A 24009-nucleotide genomic window follows, 5' to 3' on the forward strand; every position below is an offset into this window, starting at 1 on the left:
TGCTGACATGATCTAGAGGTGGTGTAGAAGGTTTTGGGTCATGCCAAGAAAATTTCCTTAAAAAGGAACAGTGTTATAAGATTAATGGAGGCTGTCATTCTCCTTTAAGAATGCTAGTTCCCTGGCTGTCATTCTGATACTTCACATCCACAGCGCAGACCTGAATTCCCGGGAGGCCGTCATATGACCGTCATATGCCCCTGTAGGGCAACCAAGTCACTGAGACTCGGGTGATCACCGATCCAAGTAAGGGACCGGTCCCGGCCCCTTACCATGTGATCAGCTGTCAGCCAATGACAGCTGATCACATGTTGTAAACAAAAGATCGGTAATCGTTTTTTTTTTCTACTCACGCTGACAGCGTGAGTAGAAAAAAAAAGCCGATCACCGGCTCGCATGTGAGGGACATCGGTCCCGAAGTGGAAGAGGCACATCTGCCTCAGTGCCATCTAATAGTGCCCACAGTGCCACCTAACAGTGCCCACAAGTGCCAGCTATCAATGCCCACCTGTAATGCCAATCAGTGCCACCTAGCAGTGCTGCCCATCACTGCCACCAATCAGTGCCCATCACTGCCCCCTCATCAGCGTACATCAAAGGAGAAAAATGACCTGTTTTAAATTTCTTTTTAAAAAAATATATTTAAAAAAAAATTCATTTTTTTTACATTTTTTCAACAAAAAGTAAAAACTGCAGAGGTGATCAAATACCACCAAAAGAAAGTTCTATTTGTGGTGAAAAAATGATAAAAATTTCATTTGGGTACAGTGTTGTATGACCGCGCAATTGTCATTCAAAGTGCGACAGCGCTGAAAGCTGAAAATTGGTCTGGATAGGAGGGAGGTTTAAGTGCACAGTAAGCAAGTGGTTAATTTCAGTGTAGTCTAAGTTGCTGACACTGGACACCTACCAAGATAAGTGGGTTGATTTACTAAAAGAAAATAGTCCGTGCACTTTGCAAGTGCAGTTGCACTCTAAAAAATGCAATTTCTCCAGAGCTCAGTAAATGAGGGGAAGCTCTGCGGACTTCCATTGTCCAATCATGTGCAAGCAGAAAAACTTTTTTTTTTTTTCTTGCACGTGATTGGGTATTCTTTGAAGAGTTCAACTGCACTTGCAAAGTGCAAAGTCTAATTCCCTTTTGTAAATCCACCCTGAGGAATTTTGGCACTCATTTACAGCAGCATGCTTGTTCCAGGGTTGGGACTCAACCATCCTGAAGCCAAAAACAGCCAGGCATCTAGCATTTTCAGTAGAGACCTACAATAGCATCACCCATAATTCTCTCATGACAGTTGCTTTAATTGTGAAATTTAGGGAATGGTAAAGCGAAGATAATTTAACAGAAACAGTAATCAGGAGGTAACATTTTTGCCCAAGCATACTTAGTCCAGATCTTGAGACTAGTTTGTGGATTGACCACCGAAGTCATTAACCAAATACATACCAGTTTACTTACACCAGCAAACGTTACCAAGAGCTCCCAACACAAATTAAACATTTACCTTTAAAATAATTTATTGAGTAGACATTACGTATTAATACTTGTTTTACATTCATGTAACCTATATATACACACACACACAACATACACAACGCTCCAACTATCTCCCGTCTCAAGAACTTTTTGCTCGTTTGCTTTTGGCCTTGCGGACTTCTTCTATTAGGTCTTTTAAATACTGGATCTCTTTTGCTATAGAGTCTGCTTTTTCTTTGAGGGAATCATTTTTCTGTTCCAGTTCTCGACACTCTTCAGATATTAACTCTTGTTCTGCTTTTTTCTTTTGCCGGTAGCGAGTGGCTGCTGTTTTGTTCTGCTCCATTTTCTTCGTCTTCTTGTCTACTCTGGGATGCCCTACAGTTTTTACCTTTGCCAAGACTTCTTTATTCTTAGAGGGAAGGTCATAAGGTTTGGGTCTCTCGGAAATAGGGGAACTGGGAGAAGATTGTACACTACTAGGGTACTCTACAGTAGATGCAGGACTTTCCTGAGGAGACCCCAGATATGACGGGCTCATATAAATCCCACTGTCATTATCTGAGGAATCCTCCTTCTCAGACTTCAGAAGTGGATTCATAAAAATACCACTGTCATTACCTGAGGAATCTTCTTTATCACATTTTGGAACTTCAAGAAAGTAGATTACTGATTTCTTATCTTCCTCAGCAACATCTACCTCACTTCCTACATCCAAGATAAAAGAATGGTCAGGGCTAGAGATATTAGACTCTGATAAACTGGGACTCACTGGAGCCACTTGATCTGCCTCCAGTGGTCTTTCTGGAAGTAAGATTTGGGCAGGTGATGGCACATACTGGCCAAACACTGGTGGGAGAGGTGGGTCCTCCAGAAGATCACAAGAGTCATCCAACGTGGCCATAAGCTCATCAGGCGAGACAGTGGATTCTAGATCTTCCATTCCAAGCAGGGAATCAAAATCAAACTCCTTCAGGTCCATTTTTTCCACCATCCAATCCATGCCGGAGAAGGCGTCTCCTGTTAAGAAATCGGATAGTTAGAAGTGAGAACCAAAGCCTCTGGTTCAAAGAGTTCACTATCAAAGATATTTTACATCAAATTAGAACACCTTTTTGCAATAAATGTTTGGTATCTTTCATAATTTACCAGTGTTGTGATTGAATATGATAGGTAAAGTGAAATCAAAAAGCAATGTAAGGATTTATACATGGCCTAGGACTGTTAGTAGAAGTACTCTTACCCCGGAAACTGCCAAAGGGTTCAGCCAAAGGCAGCAGTTCAGAGACGCCATTCTTAGCCTTTTCGCTGGAGAACCCATGCGATGGGAGGTACCCGGACACCTCGATGCAGTCATCCAAGAGACCCAAACTTTCATCAGCCGCCAAAAACGACTGGTTGAAGGGGGACAAAAAGTCCCCCAACATCAGATCTTCGCTTAAAAGGTTCATCTTTTATAAGTATCAGGGCTTTCAAGTAGAAGCTTGTTTCTGAGCTTTCTTCCTCGTATACAGCAATGCTGCTGCGGGATGCCTTGAGGAGCCTGAAAGAAAAATAAATGATATACATATTTACAATGCAACAGAACTAATGGTCTATTGGTTTTTGTGTGTATTTGCAAATCCACATCTAAAATCCTGAACAACTGACTGATTTGTAAATATTTTAGACATTCACTATTTTATTTTTTTTACGTTTTTCCAGTAGCGGAGGGTAAAAATTATGAAAAAAAAACTGATTGTACTACATCTATCTCAGTTTCACTGCTTCAGGTTTGCATTGTCTGGTTTTACAAAAGGAGGATAAATCATCCCTGTTCTTTCCTGCCTTTGAGAAATGCACTGGAGTCATAATCAGGTATTGAAGTGGTTAATAAAAGGCTTGTGACTGCATGAATGGGGGAGAAAATGCGTGACAAGATAATTGTGGCGGGCTTTTTGTTGCTAAAGATTTGTTTAGCTGTGGGGAGGGGTTGAGATGACACATAATACAAGGAAGTGCAATAGGGTGGAGCAAACATTTGTAACCAGAACTAGCTAGAGTACCCCCCCCCCCACCCACCCACCCATCTGCGTCTTTGTGTTTCAAGTCTTCCTTTGTATGTCGTTGTTTTATTTACCATCTGTCATAGCTTCCTAAAATTTTACATTTCATTTTTGCGTGCCGATTAGGAAACCTTGCTTGTTATTATGCCTAAATAAATGCCCATCAAAGTAGTTGCCGTCTGGTTTGTAGCCATTTTTACTAGTAAAATTGAATCTGATTAAGGATACAGTTTACATTAGCTGAAAATATTAAAGCCGTGTTTACCATACTTCTAGATCCATGTGCCTATTTATAGCTCATCAATTATATTTGATTGTTACATACGATGAGCCCAACTTGGTTAATCGTTTTTCTCTCCCAGCAGTCAAATGCCTATACAACTGGAATGCAGCTTCCTCATGACCATATATGGTCACTTCCCCCTCAGTCACTCCCACACCACGTTAGTCAAGAGCAGCTCAGCCGCCATTTCACAATCCGACCGTCTGGTTTCTTCCCCACCCTCAGGCGATCAACGCCATCTTAACCTCAAATACATTTTAACACAGACACGCAACATTCCATCTTACAGATTACTAGTTTAAATTTCTCATTGTCCTCCTCGAACTTTAGAATTTGACAATGAATTGGACAAGGAAAGCTCACCCAGCCTGACCATACATTTAAAAATACCCTTTACACAGACATCTGCTATACTGTAACATGAGACACTCACGAGGAATAAAAAGCCAACAGCTGTTACAGAAAAGCTAATAGGCAGCATCTCCCATGAGAACGTCCCCGACTATTATAAAGACGAGGCATGGGACATCCTCCACCCTACTGGGATCTACACGTAATGAGTCACAAAGCCTTCTACATTGTAATCTCTACGTGATTTTATTTTATTTATCATTTTAAATCAAAGCACTTTACACACAAGGCTTCATTCACAAAGTTTTAACACAAGATTAAGGGTCTTTATTTTAGCTATGTGATCGTAATTTTCAGATCTCATTGGACTTAACTGAAAATAACTCTTTAAATACTTTTAAATGAAATATCTTCAATCTGGTACATTAGCTTACAGCAGACACCATGATGGAATTTTTATCATTTAAAATCCTCCATGGAACCACACACCCAGTACCCGTACAGACTGATACAATGCTATAGTAGACCCTTCAGCGACCCAAAAAGAACAGTCCCATTTCCCCGGTATACTCACGCCATGTTTGTGACGAAGCCTGGAGCTGCCAGCGCTGCTGGTTGCTGCTGCCTTGCACTGGCCTAGGGTGGGGTCGCCGCTGGCCGCTGCTGCCGCTATACAGCCATGGTGGCCGCGTGGATGGTCGGTGGTGGACTTCTATAACCTGGCACTTGGAACGATAACAACCAAATTAATAAATAAGCGCTTCTTTAAAGTGAAGCTGCCGACAATCTTTCTACGTTACTTCTCTCATTCCACCTGCAGATTGACGTGGCGGGAGGATGGATTTTCCTTATATAGTGCCGGAGTGCTGGAGGTCGTATCCCTCCGCCTTCTTATCTAGTGCTTTATTCTTCCGCCTCACATTCCTTACATTTGTAGTATGTCTGGTTCAGGGTGACTGGTCAGGGATGTGTGTTACTTGCAGTTAATTGCAGCTTCCTCATTCAGCAATGTTTGCCAATGAGGACTGTTTTTTCTTTTGTGGCTCAGATGAGCTCACATGGTTACTGGCAGCATGGGAGTGCTGGAGGGGGGAGGGGGGAGGCAGCAAGTTCCCCTTGATATTTCATTTCCTCAGAAGCTGTAGCATCACAGCAATTGTGTAACCCTGTCTCGCTCTAGCATGCTTGCTTCCCGCTCATCAACACCACACATTCACCTCCCCCCCCTGTATATTTAACCCCATCGGCTGGAGACTTCCAATTCTAGACTAGTGACTCTCTGGTGGCTCCATGTGATTCTGCCTTTCATGAATAGCAGCTCTCTGGTGGCTGGAAATGATTAACCCCTTAACAATCGGTTCGCTGATGACTAAATGGGATTAACTCCTTTCATGACTAGTAGTTCCCAGGCTGCTGGAAATACTTAAAGCAGTAATAAACCCCAAATCTAAAATGTATTATATCCGCACTTACCAATCATTAGATGTAGTGGCTGCATACTTTTTTATGCTTTTTTTTCTTTTCATCTGGTGATCCAGTCAGTAACACACTTCCAATCCTAAGCCCCATTCACATCATTGCGTAGTGGGAGCGAGCATTCTAGCTACACAATTCTGACATTGCGCTTTTCATGTGATTCTGCGCATCGCATAGGGTAGCCTATTCACTTGAATGGGCTGCCTTATGTGTGTTTGTTGCCTGAAAAGAAGCTCCTGCTCCCACAATCTGGGAAAGCGCAGTTTGTCGTGATGATCACGCCATCCTGTCTTGTGACAATCGCAGCAGAATCGCACCACATTTGGGTTGTCTTTATCTTTCAATGGCACCCCAATACGATGCGATTCTGCTTCGATTGTGGTCGCATTTTGTTGTGATTGCCATGCAAATTGGGATCGGGGGCAGAATTGCAGTGATTCTGCTTGTGATATCAAATTGCGAGACATGAACGGGGCCTTAAAAGTGTCTCTGCTCCTCGGGAGGAGCAATGGAGACACCCTTGGACAGCAGCATTGTCAGTCTGGGGAGGGGGTAGTGTTATGCCCCGTACACACGGTCGGATTTTCCGATGGACAATGTCCGATCGGAGCGTGTTGTCGGAAATTCCGACCGTGTGTGGGCTCCATTGGACATTTTCCATCGGATTTTCCGACACACAAAGTTGGACAGCAGGAGATAAAATTTTCCGACAACAAAATCCGATCGCGTCAATTCCGACCGTGTGTGGCCTGTTCCGACGCACAAAGTGCCACGCATGCTCAGAAGAAATTCCGACACGGGACAGCTCGTTCTGGTAAACGTAGCGTTCGGAATGGATACAGCACTTTCGTCACGCTGCAATGTTCAAAATGGTTTAATACAGCGCACTCTCTTCTTCTTTATAATGTGACAAGAATTAAGTCGTTTTGATGCTCATATTCACACACACTTCTCACAAACTTCTTTCGTTATATTTATCGGGATTCCCTCAATATATTTAGATTTCTCACATCTGACAACAAAATTTTTTGTTATTTTTGGACTTTAATGTAGATTCTTTTTTTGTGTTTCTCTTTTTTTTTTTTTTTGTGATTTTGATTTGTACTCCCGAAAATGTTTGTGTGTGTTTTTGGTGACAAGTTCCCACAACTCCACTAATATGTTGTTCTATTTAATCTGTAGGAGATTGTTTGGTGTTGTTGTCCCTTGTTAATTTCACATTGTACTTTAGAAATGTACCTGAATCCTCACCAACAAACTGTCCTTTTTGAATGAAAACACACACAGGAGAGTATAATTTCCCTAAAAAAATTTTATTAAGGGCTCACAACTAAACAAAGAGGGAGGCAACGCTGGAGAAACTGCAGAAGTGGGTGAAGCCTTGGACCCCCAGGGCACACATCAATTATTTCAAAGCAAAATTGGTGGCCTGAGGAGTCCTTATCTAAGGGAGGGCAGTCTGGTCCAGAAGTCCCAGAGATCCGGAAAGCAGCAGATGACATCTGTGTTCCCAGGCTGTGGTCATACGAGAGACTGCAGATTCTGTCAGACCAGACTGAACCCAGGGTCATCACTCTTTGGTCTTCCCTCCACGCTTCCTTCCAGGCTTTGGCTGTGGTGGTCTAGTTGTGGCAGCAGGAGGAGGAGGAGGAGGATCGTCCCTCTCCATGACATCCATCTTGTGTGTCAGTTCCCCACTCAACCCCTTACGTAGGACTTTATAAATCAGGTCCTCAGAGATCTTGCGTTGGCCCTCCTGCATGCCCTGCAATTTTGTGGCAGCCATGCAGGCAAAGGCCTCTTCAGGACTGGGGAAGGCTCTGAGGGACGCCGAAGCCTCCTGGATCAGCCTGTATGCTGAATCCTGCACGGGACTCGGAGTGGCCTTCCTGGCCCTTTTGTATGGAAGGCGGAGGGGAGGAACCTGAGACTCAGTCAGGCTGCGACTGGTCCCAGGCTTCTCCTGGCTGCAACTTAGCCCCGCCTCCTCCTGGCTGCCACTAATCCCCGCCTCCTCCTGGCTGCCACATTCCACAACCTCCTCCTGGCTGAGGTCTTCCTGTGTATGAAAAAGGGACATAGTTTTAGTTTTTTATTCATCAATCACACACAATTTTCACCTCCTGACTGCTGCAAATTGAATGTTAACAAATATAACAGACTATCCTTCTGAGCCCAGCAGTTTTCATTCTTTTCCCAATTTTGGGTGCCTACTACTGTGTATTGATATGTAAAGCACTTTCAATCAGCAATTAGTGATCAATAATAACATCTAGTAAACATAATTTCTTTATTGCCCAGAAATCTGTAGAAGAATGCTATACCTGACTCCAGCTGGGCTCCTCCACTTCTTCCTGGCTGGAAGGCCCAGGTTGGACATCGGAAGCCTCAGCTGGGGTGGAAGGAAGAGTGGAAGGAAGAGTGGAGAGGGATTCCCTGACTTCAGTGTGGTCTGACAGAAATCGCAGTCTCTCGTAGTACCACAGCCTGGGGACATAAACGTCATCTGCTGCAGCTCCGGACCTCTGGGAATCTGTGACCTTCTTGCGCTCCCTCAGATATGTGCTCCTCAGGCCACCAATTTTAGCTTTCAAATAAGGGATGGTTGCTGTGGGGACCACCAGCTTCACCAACTCCAGCAGTTTCTCCAAGGCTGCCTGCCTCTTCTGTTTGTGGTTATAGTGGGGGTGTCTCACTTGCCACAGACAGGGCAGCTCCCTGTACTTGTCTATGAACAGGGGCAGGAAATTGTGGTCGTTGAACCCATCCATTTTCTCTGTAAGACACAACACAAGACAAAGCCTAATGTCAGGCCAAACTCCCCTAATCTTTTTACAATATAGGCTTCCATTTCGAAGCAGTATAGGCCCAAGTTTAGATCCTACCTTCGTTAGCACGATCGGCGTCTCCGATGCTCCTTCCTCCGCTCACAGATCGTACGTAAGACGCGCGCGTTACGATTTATACACACTGCGCATGCGTATAACTCCGCCCGCCCCTGACGTTCTTTCTAGTCTATTCCCCGCCCCTTTTCGTTCGGCGCAGTGGGGGAAGAGCACATGGCGGATAGACAGCAGGATCGTGCTAATTGTAGCAATGAGGAGGAGGAGGAGGAGGAAAGGCTGGAGCCTGAAACGTCCCGATCCAGAAGGAGATTAAAGGACTCAAATATGTCCTTTGGGGAGATGTTGGAGATGGTGGACATCCTGAAGAAGGCCGACTATGACGGGAAGTATGGGCCTTACCCCAACCCCAATGTCAGAAAGGCCAAGATCATGGCGAAAGTGGTCAGGAGTCTGCACCGGAAATTCAGGGTACGACGATCGAAAGATCAGCTCAGGAAGCGGTGGTCGGACCTGAAATTACGAGAACATGAGCAGTACAGAAAGATCCGGAGAGTGCTGCAAAAAAGTAAGTAGTTGTGCTGTGTTCCTATTCTTTATGTTTATGACGTTCGTGCTGCTCCATGTGCTTTTAGGAACTGTTGTACAGTTTAAAATGGCAACTTTCATGTTCATGGGCACATTATTCGTTCGGATCACACATTGTTATTTCGGACGATAAAATAACATTGTTTAGGCCATATGCATTTGGCCACCATTTTGACGCCCTATACTTGTCTTCAAAGAATTGGGTTGTGTAGATGGCTTTGTTACTAGAATGAAATGCAAACTAGATTGTGTGTAAGGAGAGGACACTCAGCAGCTGTTTTCACATCTGGACACTGGAGCACTAGTGTGGGACACAAGAACAACATTTTTATTAGGGGGGCCACACAGGTGCCCCAGTGTATACTATAGGGGGGGCTACATCTGTGAAGCTTTTACCAAACAGGTAAAGTATTGCAGCTTGACAAAGGGCAATAAAAAATATACATCTTGGAACTCGGCTAAAATAGACAATTGTACCCCACTTCCAAGCAATGTTTCATCTTTATAGTTCTGACATTAAATATCTGTGTGCTAATTATACCATTTTTGTTTTACATAGGGGAGAAAAGACTCGGAGGACACCCCTCATCCGAGGAGACCAGAGCCCCCCCCCTCTGGAAGAAGGGGAAATCCCCCCAACACAAGATGAGCAGGAGGATGAAGACGTGGTGGAAGTAGTCACCACAACAGGTGAGTGTCTGCAACCACAGGCTCCGATAAGAGATGGATGGCGGCATTTTTTTGAAGCCTAATTTATTTTGGGTTTCCTCTCTTTTTAGGTGATCGTGAGGTTGTGGATCCAGATCCTTTCACATCCGAAAGTGCCCAGATCGTGATCGGGGAGATCATGGGGTGTAATTTACAATTGGAAAACATCAAGCAAAACATCAATGATGTTATTCCAAAATATAAAAACATCATTGATTTTTTGGGGCGAGTTTAAAACCCCTCCAAATCACTTTCTTCTTTTGTGTGCTACAATGTGCGAAATGTTTTTGTGATTTTTCCCAAAGCCAAATTTGGAGGATGCACACAGTGTGTCAACATGTGCTATCTGCCATCACGGGAGATCAATGGACACGTTTTGGGGGTGCAACCCCTTCCTCAATAATAAAGTAGCGGTGAGGAAGGGCTTTCTCCCCCAAAACATGTCCCTTGATCCCCCGTGATGGCAGATAGCACATGTTGACATTGTGAAATTTGTGTGCATCTTCCAAATTTGGCTTTTCCAGGGGTGATTTCCCCCCATCTGAACGCAATATCAAACACAGTTCCTAAATACTCATGTCTGATATTGCCTTCCAGTTCTACCAAATGTGAACTTTGTAAGATCAAGATTTGTGTCTTTCTTGTGGGTTTTACACAGGCCTGTTTTCAATAAAATGCACATTTTGATTTTGGATAATGACACCACAAAAATTGTTATACAACAAACATGTTGGTTTGTCAGAAAAACCTTTGGTAAATGCACATGTGATTGTGCAGGTATTAAAAAGATTGTTCATCAAGAATGTGTGGATTATTGTCTCAACGCTACAACACTTTTGGGGTGATGTAATTGTTGTTTTATGAGAAAATGGGGGTTATTTCCTAAGGGGAAATCCACTTTGCACTACAAGTGCAGTTTCAGTGCAGTTGCAAGTGCACTTGTAGTGAAAAGTGTCTTTGCATTTAGTAAATAACAGCCAACAGTGCTTTGTATAAGGTTACACAATCACGATATTTTCTGCACTCCACACATTTCTGTCAGGGTCAGCTAAAACAAACACAAGCAGTAAATGTCCACAAAGAAGAGCCTGGGGGGAGATGCCTGTCGAGAACTTGAGGTCCTGCAGGCTTCTCCCTGTGGCCAAATACCGCAAGGTAGCGACCAACCTCTGCTCCGGAGTGATGTCTTGCCTCATGCAGGTATCCTGCCTGCTAATATAAGGGGTCAGCAAAGCCAACAAACGGTGAAACACGGGGTCCGTCATCCTGAGAAAGTTCCTGAAATCATCAGGATTATTCTCACGGATCTCACGGAGCAAAGGCATATGAGAGAACTGGTCACGCTGAAGCAACCAATTCTTGGTCCATGAACTCCTCCCCACCCTGTTCATGGACTGGACTTGTGTCAAGGTCAGGACCCCAACACCAAGCCCCCGCACAGCACGAACTCTACGGGGAGTACGCATACGAAACATGGCTAGAAAACGGTCGGCTGCTCAGAACGAAGTAACAGAACGCACTGAAGAACAGCAAGGCCTGTGAAGAGCGACCTGAAAAACAGCAACGAGCAGGCAAGATCACACAGAAAACTCCGATACGAACTGACTGCACGCACTGAAGAGCAGATACAAACCCACAAGCACAAACTGAACGTCAGAAAACGATCTGAAAGCCACGAGTCTGAAAAAGCGCGAATCGTCTCTCACCAAACTTTTACTAACACGAGATTAGCAAAAGGAGCCCAAAGGGTGCCGCGCTTGGTTCTGAACCGGCCTTTTCTAGTCTCGTCGTACGTGGTGTACGTCACCGCGTTGTTGGCGATCGGAAATTCCGACAACTTTGTGCGACCGTGTGTAGGCAAAACAAGTTTGAGCCAACATCCGTCGGAAAAAATCCTAGGATTTTGTTGTCGGAATGTCCGAACAAAGTCCGACCGTGTGTACGCCCTATTAGGGTGCACTCACACTGGCAGTTTTAACTCTGATCATGGTTCAGCCCCCTGGTCCAGCTCTTTTGTGTAGTTTAAGTGACCTGAACCATACACAAGAACAGTTAAAATGGAGGGCCACCCTAAAAAAAAAAAATTACACCAAAAATCCTAAAAAAAATTTAAAAAAAACATTTGAAAAAAAAAAAAATTTTAATTTACCTAAGCCCTTGTTGCTAGGCAGCCTAATCTGCCTCTTACTTTTCCGCAGCATCTTCTGTTCCTCGGTGCGCGGCCCCGTTGTCTTCTGGGAACTGTGTGTGTTCCCAGAACACCACGGGGCCATTCACAGTGCGCCGCGCCGCTCGCGCGTGCGCAGTAGGAAACTGGCAGTGAAGCCGCAAGGCTCCACTGCCTGTTTCCCTTACCTAGGATGGCGGTGCCGGGACCCGAGAGCCGAGGGATGGTTTGGCCTCGGGCGGCCGACATCGCGGGCACCCAGGACAGGTAAGTACTTATTTAAAGTCAGCAGCTACAGTGTTTGACTTTTAATTTTTTTTTTTTTAGGCCGGAATCCCGCTTTAAGTATACTGTGCCCAGGACCACTTGGAAGAGTGCAGACACCACATATTATGCCCTGTAAACACGACAGGTTTTCCTGTCGGAATAAACGTTGGTTTTTCCGAGGAAGTTCTGATGGAATTCCGCTCAAGCTGTCTTGAATACACACGGTCACACCAAATTCTGACCGTCCAGAACGCGTGAAGTACAACACATACGAGGGCACTAGAAAAGGGAAGTTCAATAGCCAGTAGCCAATAGCTTCCGTCTCGTACTTGCTTCAGAGCATGCGTCGTTTTTGGCACGTCGGAACAGCATACAGACGAGAGGTTTTGGTTCGGAAAAATTTAGAACGTGTTCTCTTTCTAGGTCCGTCAGAATTTTTGACGTAAAAAGTCAGATGGGGCATACACACGATCGGAATATACGATGAAAAGCTCCCGTCGGACTTTTTCTGTCAGACATTCCGCTTTTGTGTACATGGCATAAGAATGCAAAAATATAATAAACTTTTGGTTTTGGGTTTAACTCACCAGTGGCTCCCTGTGGTTTGCTATAATTAGCCCAGTTCCCTATTCCCTGTTTGTAATAAGCCTGTCATCCTCAGCATCAGCATACCGGTGCCCAACTTTTATCAAATCCTGTCTACTACAGGATCCCATTCATCAAAAAGTGTCTGCTATCATAACAAACTATGTGTCAACTTCCAGTCGAGTCACAATACTTACTGCAAACACAATGTTTTGGTCGACTGAGAGGATACCAAATTTCAGTCAGCACTATAACAATGTCTGTCACTTCTCAAAATACATACGAGCATGCAGACAACCCAGAATACCACATGGTGTTGTTCTAAAAATCCAATACATATCCAGCAAGGGACCCATTTATTATAGAAGATACTCCATTCCCCTACCCTCCAATCTATGCATTCAGGTACCCACCAGGAGAAGTAGGAAACATGTGCCCTGGGAGACAAACACAACCAAATAGCCTGTCAGGGAAGTCGTCCGCAGAATACAGCTGATGCTCGCAGGCGCACACCTGTGCGCAGGCGCCAGCAAGGGATTTGCAGAACAACCACGGGTGCATCAGTAAATGCGCATGCGCGAATGCAATTGCGTGTGCGCCTGTCATCAGAACTGGCGCCAGACGGCCTATTTAAACACAGACTCAGTACTGGCTGGTTGCTGCTTGATCTACAGCGTGTACCTGAATTCTTGCTACCTCTGTTGATTCCTGATTACCGTTCCGGCCTGCTACCTGACTTCTCTCCTGCCTGCTGTTTATGCCTGATCTGCCTACCTGCTGCCGAACCTGCCTGTGACCTGACTTCTCTCCTGCCTGCTGTTTATGCCTGATCTGCCTACCTGCTGCCGAACCTGCCTGTGACCTGACCTCTCTCCTGCCTGCTGTTGTACCTGATCTGCCTAGCCGTTGCCAAATCTGCCTGTGACCTGACTACGTTCCTGCCAGCTGCGTCATCTGATCTGTCTCTCTGCTGCCGAGACCTGCCAGTGATCCAGCTACGCTCCTGTCTGCTTCCAGTCAAGTCCAGCCGCCCACCTGTGTGTTTCCGGCAACTTCCTGCACAGACTTCAGGACTTCCTTAGGCACTCTTACTCCACCGTACTCCAGCGCCAGCTGTTCCACTTATCAGTGGCCCTTGGGCCGGAGTTGTACGGGAGGCCTTTCTCTACACGTCGGGCTCGCCACCAGGTACGTGACATAGCCTATTGGCTTTTGGCATGGTTGGGGCAGTTTTTAGGTAGGTGTTGTTTTAAAGAGCATGACTCAGGGTCCATTTACACCTTAAGGTGTGCGCTAACTAAGCACATGTAAAGGCCTGTGCGTTGACATGTGTTTGCTGCATTGTGTTTTACCATGTGCTGTTATTCATAGTTTATCTTTTTTAAACTTCACCAAACTTTATTTGTAAAGTAATCTTCAACTGATAAGGAGAAAACCTGGTCCAGGCTTCTGTTTCTAGATATCATCTTCCCTGCCAAAGGGTGCCAGCTCGGTATGTATGATGCATATGAGCAAAAAATGGATCCAGATGGCCGCACTCCAAGAAAATTCCTTTATTGAAGACTCAGTCCATACAAAAACAGGATACAATGCAAACTGCTAACGCGTTTCACACCGCTCTCACTGGTGCTTAATCATACCTAAATCATGAATATAGTAACATGGTATATATACACACATGCATGGCATGAAAGCCTTATTGAAGGACTTGCTAACCCCCACATCATCATATGTAGATCCGGCTTCACTTGAAATAATGGGACAGCTGAGACCGCAGTTCTCTGTGCAGCGTGGTAACCCTTTACAGATGACAATGTGAAATCAAACCAAGCCTTCACATTAGGTTTCAGGATTGAAAAAACTCTATTCAGACAGAAAATGTAAATACCATTATTTGTGTCTCCAAATAATCCAACCACAATGTGGTAATGACACACTAGTGTAAAATATCAGAATGTCTTAAAACGTGTGTGTATATGTAGGGAATGATGTTTCTCAATTAATCTTGTCACAAAATTATAATAAACGAACAATATATTACACACTCATAAACTGACTGTTCACATGCATGTTGCGATGCACTTACACGTGCTTACACACGTTGAAAAAAAAAAAAGTAGGCCTGTCTATTTTTTTTTTTCTTTTTCAGCACAGAGCAGTTTACATCAGCGCTTTTGTTGAACTGCTCCTATTAAAATACTTTGCTTTTACAATGTATATGAACATGCAATGGCATGTGTTGATTAACGCATGCCAGCGCATGTAGTATGAATAGACCCTTATTGTAACATACCTTTTCATACATACAGAATGTTAAAAAAAGGGTAATTCTAAGACCTCATTCATACAGGCACTGGCTCCAGTACTGTGTGAACAAAGCCTTTGATTTTTGCGTCTGCATCTCCTGAGTAGCGTACAGGCAGCCTATAGAAGTGAATGCAGATGCAGCAATGTCTGTCAATGTCTGCTCCTGCATGCCTCTCAATTTTTGACATTTTATTTATTTCAGGTACTTCTATAGCGCCGTCAATTTACGCAGAGCTTTACATATACATTGTACATTCATATCAGTCCCTACTCTCAAGGAGCTTACAATCTAAGGTCCCTAACTCACATTCATACATACTAGGGACAATTTAGACAGGGATTCAATTAACCTACCAGCATGTCTTTGACAGGCGGTGTCCATTCAGCTGTTGTGTCTGCATTACCAACTTGGGGCAGATGAAGGTGCAAAAACAAAGGCTTTGTTCACGGGTGCCAGAGCACATTTGAAAAGTTGAACTGTAAATGAGGAAGTACCTTTTTGGCTGCTTTCACACTGGGGCGTTGGGTCAGTTAGCGGTAAAGCGCAGCTAGTTTTAGCAGGGCTTTACCCAAGAAGGGGTTAAGAAGGGGTTAAAAGCGCCCATGTTGTTGCCCATTCATTCCAATTAGCAGGAGCGGTGTATACAGCGCTCCCACACCGCCTCACAGATGCTGCTTGCAGGACTTTTTTTCCTCTCCTTGCCGCAAGTGCACCGCCCCAGTGTGAAAGCACCCAGGCTTTCACACTGGGGAGGCATGGGAGGCAGTTTTCAGGCGCTTTACAGTCACTATTTTTAGAGCTAAAATGCCTGAAAACTGCCTCAGTGTGAAAGGCGTCTTAGAGATAAGAAACATGACTGCTGTTTTATGACTATATTATAAACCCAGCTAAATAGAACACCATGCCATAATCATTAACAAACAAGCACAGTGGTACATTGTTCTAGGACTGACTTCCTGTGCATCAATACTGGAATACTTCCCTTTTTCAGGTGCTGTGATTTACAGGTTATATAGATTAGATATCTATATAACTCCCAGCAGCTCTCAGTGACTTGGCTTGAGGTCTGCTTGGGGTATCTCCACTTTGGGTCCTCAGTCTAGTCCTCCTCTGGTACCCACACACACCAGAGTAGCTGTTTCCCAAAGGGATGCCAAATATATCTGGAAAAAGAATATGAGAGTGCTTCCCACTCTGCCAAACTTAGCACCAGCTCCCAGGCATCTAGCAATGCCCCAGTGTTGTGTCTATGTATGTAGTATGTTGATGTGTGTTGGACACGTGCATTAAGCATGTATTTTGGAGGTACTCCCAAGAATTTCTTATGGGCCCCCAATGCACATCCAAACAGTTAACAAAGCAGCTATTTACAGCACCACAATACAACTACAAAAACATACATATGAACAGACATGTAATGTGTTGTGGTGTGCGAGGAAAAAGAGCCACAGGAACCACAATGCCCATCAAGACTTCAAATAACACATTTCAAAGCACCTGATAATTGATGCCCACAGGTGTAAACTGACCTCATCAATCCCCAACGCACATTCATGCAGTAAACAACGCAGCTGATTCTAATTACAATAATGAGCTCCGATCTTGTCTTTTGTGTAAATTTACCGCACAATAATGAGTCACAGGCCTTCTGCAGTCAGTCATGGTCAATTCTTGCAGCGCAATAGAAATATTTAAAGACATACATGTGGCGCTTTGGCCCAAGGCAGTAGGATCTGCAGTGTGTGTGCATAATACAAATCTGCAAACATAAATACATTAGCGGCATCATTTTACCACATAAAGTAATTGTCATACAATATTATTTGTTCAAGGACTCATATAAGAGTTACTATAATTTATGGGGTGATAAATGCCATTCAACTGTGTCAGAAAAGGCAGTGCAATCTCATTTTAGTCACACCATGCTTCCTGTTAGTGATAAGAGTATTCCATACCATAATGGCAAGCAGTTCCTGTGACTAGGAACTAATCCAATGAAGGATGTTTAACCACTTCAGCCCCGGACGATTTAGCTGCTGAATGACCGGGCCATTTTTTGCGATTCGGCACTGCGTCACTTTAACTTACAATTGCGCGGTCGTGTGAAGCTGCACCCAAACAAAATTATTGTCATTTTTTTCCCACAAATAGAACTTTCTTTTGGTGGTATTTGATTGCCTCTGCGGTTTTTATTTTTTGCACTATAAACAAAAAAAGAGCGACAATTTTGAAAAAAACACAATATTTTGTACTTTTTGCTTTAATAAATATCCCCATTTTTTTTTTTTAAAAAAAAGCTAATTTTTTCTCAGTTTAGGCCGATATGTGTTCTACATATTTTTGTTAAAAAAAAAAAAGCGTATATTGATTGGTTTTTGCAAAAGTTATAGCATCTATAAAATAGGGGATAGATTTATATCATTTTTATTATTATTTTTTTTTTAATAGTAATGGCGGCAATCTGCGATTTTTATCGGGACTGTGACATTATGGCGGACACATCGGACACTTTTGACCCATTTTTGGGACCATTGTCATTTATACAGCGATCAGTGCTATAAAAATGCACTGATTACTGTAAAAATGTCACTGGTAGGGAAGGGGTTAACACTAGGGGGCGATCAAGGGGTTAACTGTGTTCCCTGCTACATGTTTCTAACTGAAGGGAGGGGACTGACTAGAGGAAATGACAGATCGTGATTCCTAGCTATTAGGAACACACGATCTGTTACACCTCACAGAGCAGAACAGGGATTTGTGTGTTTACACACACACACTTCTGTGTTCTGCCTCTCGCGCTCACTTGTGGCCGACAGTCATCGCGCCCATTGGCCATGAGCATCGGCACCCCCGCAGTGCAGCTGGCGTGTGCGCGAGCCTGCTATCCCGATCCCACAAGCTGACATATAGATACGATGGATCGCAGGATTGTGCCGACCTGCCACAGTAAAATGAAGACCTGCCACAGTAAAAGTGGAACTTCACCCTAAAACAGTGGTTCTTAACTCCCGTCCTCAGGACCCACCAACAGGCCAGGTTTGCAAGATAACTGAAATACATCACAGGTGATATAATTTGCTGCTCAGTGATTGCAGTATTCTAGTCTGCATCTCCCCAAGGTAATACATAAAACCTGGCCTGTTAGTGGGTCCTGAAGACAAGAGTTCAGAACCACTGCCCCAAAGGGGAAGTTCTGTTTTTTGTCCTCCTCCTCTACCACGATTGGTACTATCGATTTTTTTTGGGGGGGGAGCGGGTACCTAGTCAATCCGAGCAGAAATTCAGCCCCCCCTCTCTTTCCCTGCAGCCTTCTGGGACATGTCACAGGTCCCAGAAGGCTGTGCGACCATTCACAAAGCGCAGCACTGTCCCCGACTGTGTTATTCTGACAGTGTGAGTTCCTCGAACAAAAACTTTTCAACAAACCCATGCGTTCATTAGCTCGACTTCCCATGAATGGAAACGGCCATAGATGAATCGAAATTTGTCCGGTCCTTGCTGAATCAGCTGAATTTCAATTAATCTTTGGCCAGCTTAAAGTGTTACTAAACCCACAACAGTTAAATCAGTCTGTATATGCAAGGGGTTAATCCTCTGTATTGTGTAAAAAGGCTGTTCGATTATGTCTTCTCTGATCCTCCACTTCTTCCACTGTCCCCAATCCATCTGCTGATAGCACAAAGCCCTAGGAGGCACTCTGCACATGCTCCATTTGATGTGTATTTCTAGAGAGTTTTTTTTTTCTTTAGGAGGGTGCATGTGATCAGCATGGTGGGCCAACTCAATATTGAACCCTACAGACTAAGACTGGGATACCAATAAAGTTCATGTGCGTGTAAAGGCAGGTGTCCCAATACTTTTGGTAATATAGTGTAATGCCTGGTACACATGAACAGAAAATTGTATGTAAAATACCGCTTTCGATCGTACGATAATCAGATTGTTAGTACAGAGCTTTCGAGAGCCAATCAGGACAGTTCATCTGATATTATTTGATCGCCCGTGCACGAAAATATTTTAACCAGTACAGCTGTTGTTCGAAAATGCAATACAAATGCATTACAACACATGACATCACTTCCGAATTTTTATTCTGTCGTACGAGAATTTTCGTGACTTTAATAAACTCAACAGATTCGATCTGAGATGCATGCAAAAAAAAAAACAGGACGATCATTCATCCGATAATCTCATCGTGTGTACCGGTCTTAAGTGTAGATAAAAAGAAGACAAGTATAGGAGACAACTTTGATCCTCTCATACAAATATTCCCTGTCATGTCAAACAACTGCGTGTGATTTTTCTTTCATATAGCAAGATCACTTTTAGGGCTTATTCACACTTGAACACATGAATTTTATTGCATGAAAATGCATTTTCAGTAGAAATGTCATTCTTTCCTATGTGACTGGTTCACATCTATGTATTTTTAAAAGTAAAAAGTGTAAAGGCCCCCTTTACATTACACAACTTTTTACATGTAAATTAAGGCTGTGTATGCCCTGTGTGAACAAGGCCTTAGGCCCCTTTCACACAAGCACACCGATCAGATCTGCCTGTCTGTTTTTTAGGCGGGCCCAATCGGACCACACATTGTTCTCTATGGAGAGGCTGATGTAAATGGACATGCGTCCGTTTACACCCGCCTGCATCCGATCCAGTCCAGTACGCTAAAAACAGAGGGATGGGGATCCCCATCCATCTAGCAGATCGGATCGAATGGTATTCGATTGAACTGGACAGGCGGTCCGTTTCCATCCAATCGGCCCAAAGAGAATAGCGAGCTGTGTCCGCTCTGCATCAACGGAGCGGACACAGACCTGTCATCTGCCTGCTCAGCGGGGATCAGCAGACAGATCCCCTGCTGAGCAGGCAAATCTGCTTGACAGAGTCTGCTCCATGTAAAAGGGGTCTTACCAGGATCGGCCGATCCATTAGGAGTGCTGGGACACTGCCCCCCTGCAAGGTGCTGGACTCATACGTTTGCATGAGGTTTTTTTTTTTTTAAGCCACATGATTAGAGCCTGAGGCTCTAATTGACTTGAAAAAGGTTGGGCTCGGGGCACAGAGCATTGCACCCCGAACCCACCCACTTGTGACAATAGCGAATTAATATTCACTATTGTCTTCCGGCTTCTCCTCCTGCCCAATCAGGATGGATAGGGTTGGCCGGGAGGAGAAGCTGAGGAGGCTGCAGAGGGCTGAGTACAGTGGGAGACCATCGCTATGGAGAGGTGAGTGCAGTGGGGGAGGGGGGGACGGCACTGTCGAGGTGTGAGTGCAGGTTACCCTGGGGAGTCTTACTATGTTTTTGTTTTTTTTAAAAAAAAATTACTTTTTACATTTTATTTATTTAGTTTTTATATATTTTTTTTACTTTTTTAAAATTATTATTATTTTTATTTTTTTGGGGGGGGGGTCTTTGGTGAGATATCAGAGGTCTAAACAGACACCCATATCTCTATTTCTGAGACAGAGAAAGGGACTGAATATAGTCTCTTTCTCTGTGGCTCTTTACTTGAATTAATGTGGAACCTGTATAGAGATTCTGTTCATTCAGAAAATGACAATATGATACATTGTAACACTTGCGGTTACAATGTTCAGCTGTCTGTGAATATAGGAGCGACCGCTGCCTATATTCATTGTATTACAAAAAAGGTGACCGCCCCTACCTATAGCTGGCCATTGCAGTAAGCAGCATTGGAGGGCACATAAGATATAAACAGGGCCAAGGATAAATCCAAGGAAAAAAACAAGCTTACTTATCTTTGTCCCTGTTTATATCTTATGTGCCATCCAATGCTGCTTACTGCAATGGCCAGCTATAGGAGGAATGCATAGGATGCAATGCATTAAGGTGAAAAAACACGAGGGTTTACAACCCCTTTAACAGCTTGCAAAGATCACTCAACACTACACTCAGTCACATGCTATGTTTACAAAGCTGCTGATGTCAATGCTATTTCCACATACACAGTACACATTTGACCTATAAATTATTTGGCAGGATTGCAGGCAATTCTGTGGGAACTGAGGGTTGTTTGGACTCTGTATCTTAGTTTGGCAGGAGGCATTTTTATTAGTGTAAAACTGCTCCATGAAGTTTTATGTCCTCTAAGTTAAATAGCTTCCCTAGAAGGGATAAGTACCTGAATTATAAAGGTCTTCAGGGAGAATAGTGGGGTGATGCAGAGCTGGTGCCTATTTGGGCAAGGTAAAAGGCACATTCACAATGGTAACAAAGCACAAGCATCCACTAAAAAAAAAACCTCTACTACTAAAAGTATTGCATATCCAAAGTCAGCAAAAGCCTTCTCAAGTGTCTACTTTGAAAGCATTAATGACCTTGATTTAGCCTGCAGGCCTCAAAGCCAGAAATGGGGTGACAGGTACCTCAATGAACTGGAAAGCTACTAGATTTTAATCTGAATCATAGCATGTTTTCCGCTCTCTGGGTAGTGGCAATTTTAATTTGCTCAACATTGCCAAGAGATTTGGAATTTGCTAGGCAAAATATTTCTCCTTGGGACTGTAACGATTTGGGTGAGCGAAATAGGCATCTGCGGGTTTGTAGATGTAATATATCGGAGCTAGCACTTATTTTGGCGGGGTGGGAGGCACTTTTCTGTGAAATCAGACTATGAGAGCCCATTTACACTAGTCATACCTCCCAACTGGCCCTGATTTCGAGGGACTGTCCCTGATTTGGAGCAATGTCCCTCTGTCCCTCTTTCCCCCTCATTTGTCCCTCATTTTGGTCTGATCTATATAGCTGTATATAAAATGCTCTTTTTATCTTTCAAAAATCTTTCCCAGTGCTAAACCTTGCATCCAATTTCTAAATTGCTGCATTTGTCAATTTTAAAAGCCAATATAAAGGAATATTAGTGGTAAAAAAAGCACTTGTGGATTTAATTAACCTTTTTTTTGGTTATGTCCCCTTAAATGGGCGTGGTAGGGGGCATGTCATATACCTACATACGTTTGGAGGTAGGTGTCCCTCATTCCCATCTCAAAATGTTGGGAGGTATGCACTAGTTGATGTCATGTAATGTGACAACATACAGCAGAAAGCATGTATTCATGAAACATACCTGCTGGAAATGCAGAACCACACCAATCATACCTTGCATTGTGGTGCATTGAAAGGCATTCATGATTGCAGCCCCCTCTAGTGTGCTGGTGTGTATCCAGAAAGTATTCACAGCGCTTTACTTTTTCAACATTTTGTTATGTTACAGCCTGAGCCTTATTCCAAAATGGATTAAATTCATTACTTTCCTCAAAATTCTACAAACAATAATCCATAATGACAATGTCAAAGAAGTTTTTTTGAAATCTTTGCAAATTTATTAAAAATAAAAAACAAAGAAAAATCACATGTACATAAAGTATTCACAGCCTTTGCTCAATATTTTGTTGAAGCACCGTTGGCACCAATTACAGCCTCAAGTCTTTTTGAGTATGATGCTACAAGCTTGGCACACCAATTTTGAGCAGTTTCTCCCAGTCTTCTTTGCAGGACCTCCTAAGCTCCATCAGGTTGGATGGGGAGTGTCAGTGCACAGCCATTTTTAGATCTCTCCAGAGATGTTCAATCAGGTTTAAGTCTGGGCTCTGGCTGGGCCACTTAAGGACTTTCACAGAGTTGTCCTGTAGCCACTCCTTTTAGTTATCTTGGCTGTGTGCTTAGAGTCGCTGTCCTGTTGGAACATAAACCTTAGCCCCAGTGTGAGGTCCAGAGTGCTCTGGAGCAGGTTTTCATCAAGGATGTCTCTGTACATTGCTACATTCATCTTTCCCTTGATCCTGACTAGTCTCCAGGTCCTGCCAGTGAAAAACAACCCCACAGCATGATGCTGCCACCACCCTGCTTCACTGTAGGGATGGTATTGGCCAGGTGATGAACGGTGCCTGGTTTCCTCCAGACATGACGCTTGCCATTCAGGCCAAAGAGTTCAATCTTTGTTTCATCAGACCAGAGAAATTTGTTTCTCATGGTCCACTGGAGCTCTGTCAGAGTTACCATCAGGTTCTTCTTGATCACATTCCTGACTAAGGCCCTTCTCCCCTGATCACTCAGTTTGGCTGGGCAGTCCGCTCTAGGAAGAGTCCTGGCGGTTCCAAACTTCCTCCATGTACGGATGATGGAGGCCACTATGCTCATTGGTACCTTCAATGCTGCAGAAATTTTTCTGTACCCTTCCCCAGATCTGTGCCTTGGTAAAATCCTGTCTCTGAGGTCTACAGACAAGTTCTTGGACTTCATGGCTCGGTTTCTGCTCTGACATGGCACTGTTAACTGTGGAACCTTATATAGACAGGTGTGTGCCTTTCCAAATCATGTCCAATCAACTGAATTTCCTACAGGTGGACTCCAATCAAGTTGTAGAAACATCTCAAGGTTGATCAGTGAAAACTGGATGCGCTTGAGCTCAATTTTGAGTGTCATAGCAAAGGCCGTGAATACTTATGTACTGTACTTGGGATTTTTTTCATTTTTTATTTTTAATAAATTTGCAAAGATTTCAAACTAATTTCTTTCATGTTGTCATTATTGTTTGTAGAATTTTGAGGAAAATAAATAATTTAATCCATTTTGGAATAAGGCTGTAACAACAAATTGTGAAAAAAATGAAGCGCTGTGAATACTTTCCAGATGCACTGTAGTGTAGGAAAATTTGGCCTGGTTAAGAGCCAGGCCTGGGTTGAATCTGGGTCAGGGATGAGTGACTCAGGGAGGCTGGATGACTCAGCAAGCAGCATCTCTTGTAACTCCCCCTGCTCTCTGGAACCTTGGAGAAGCTTCCAAAAGTAGAGGGTGGGGTCTAGGAGGAGCTGCTTGGAGTGTTTGATGAGGTCCCCAGCCAATCCCCAGCAAAATGGCCTGGCACCTTATAAATACTCA

The 24009-nt window shown here is 43.8% G+C and overlaps 1 protein-coding gene across 1 annotated transcript; it reads right to left on the bottom strand.

Annotated features, from left to right (window-relative positions):
* Nucleotides 1-1500: 1500 nt before the first annotated feature.
* Nucleotides 1501-5005, bottom strand: ATF4 (activating transcription factor 4). The gene is made up of 3 exons (XM_073592417.1): nucleotides 4731-5005; nucleotides 2721-3020; nucleotides 1501-2497 (listed from the first exon to the last, which is right to left on the bottom strand). Exons 2-3 carry the CDS (start codon nucleotides 2926-2928, stop codon nucleotides 1617-1619), a joined length of 1089 nt encoding a protein of 362 aa, XP_073448518.1. The 5' UTR covers nucleotides 2929-3020; nucleotides 4731-5005; the 3' UTR covers nucleotides 1501-1616.
* Nucleotides 5006-24009: the final 19004 nt, after the last annotated feature.

This window comes from Aquarana catesbeiana, linkage group LG07 (assembly GCF_042186555.1).
Source record: "Aquarana catesbeiana isolate 2022-GZ linkage group LG07, ASM4218655v1, whole genome shotgun sequence".
NCBI lineage: Eukaryota > Metazoa > Chordata > Amphibia > Anura > Ranidae > Aquarana > Aquarana catesbeiana.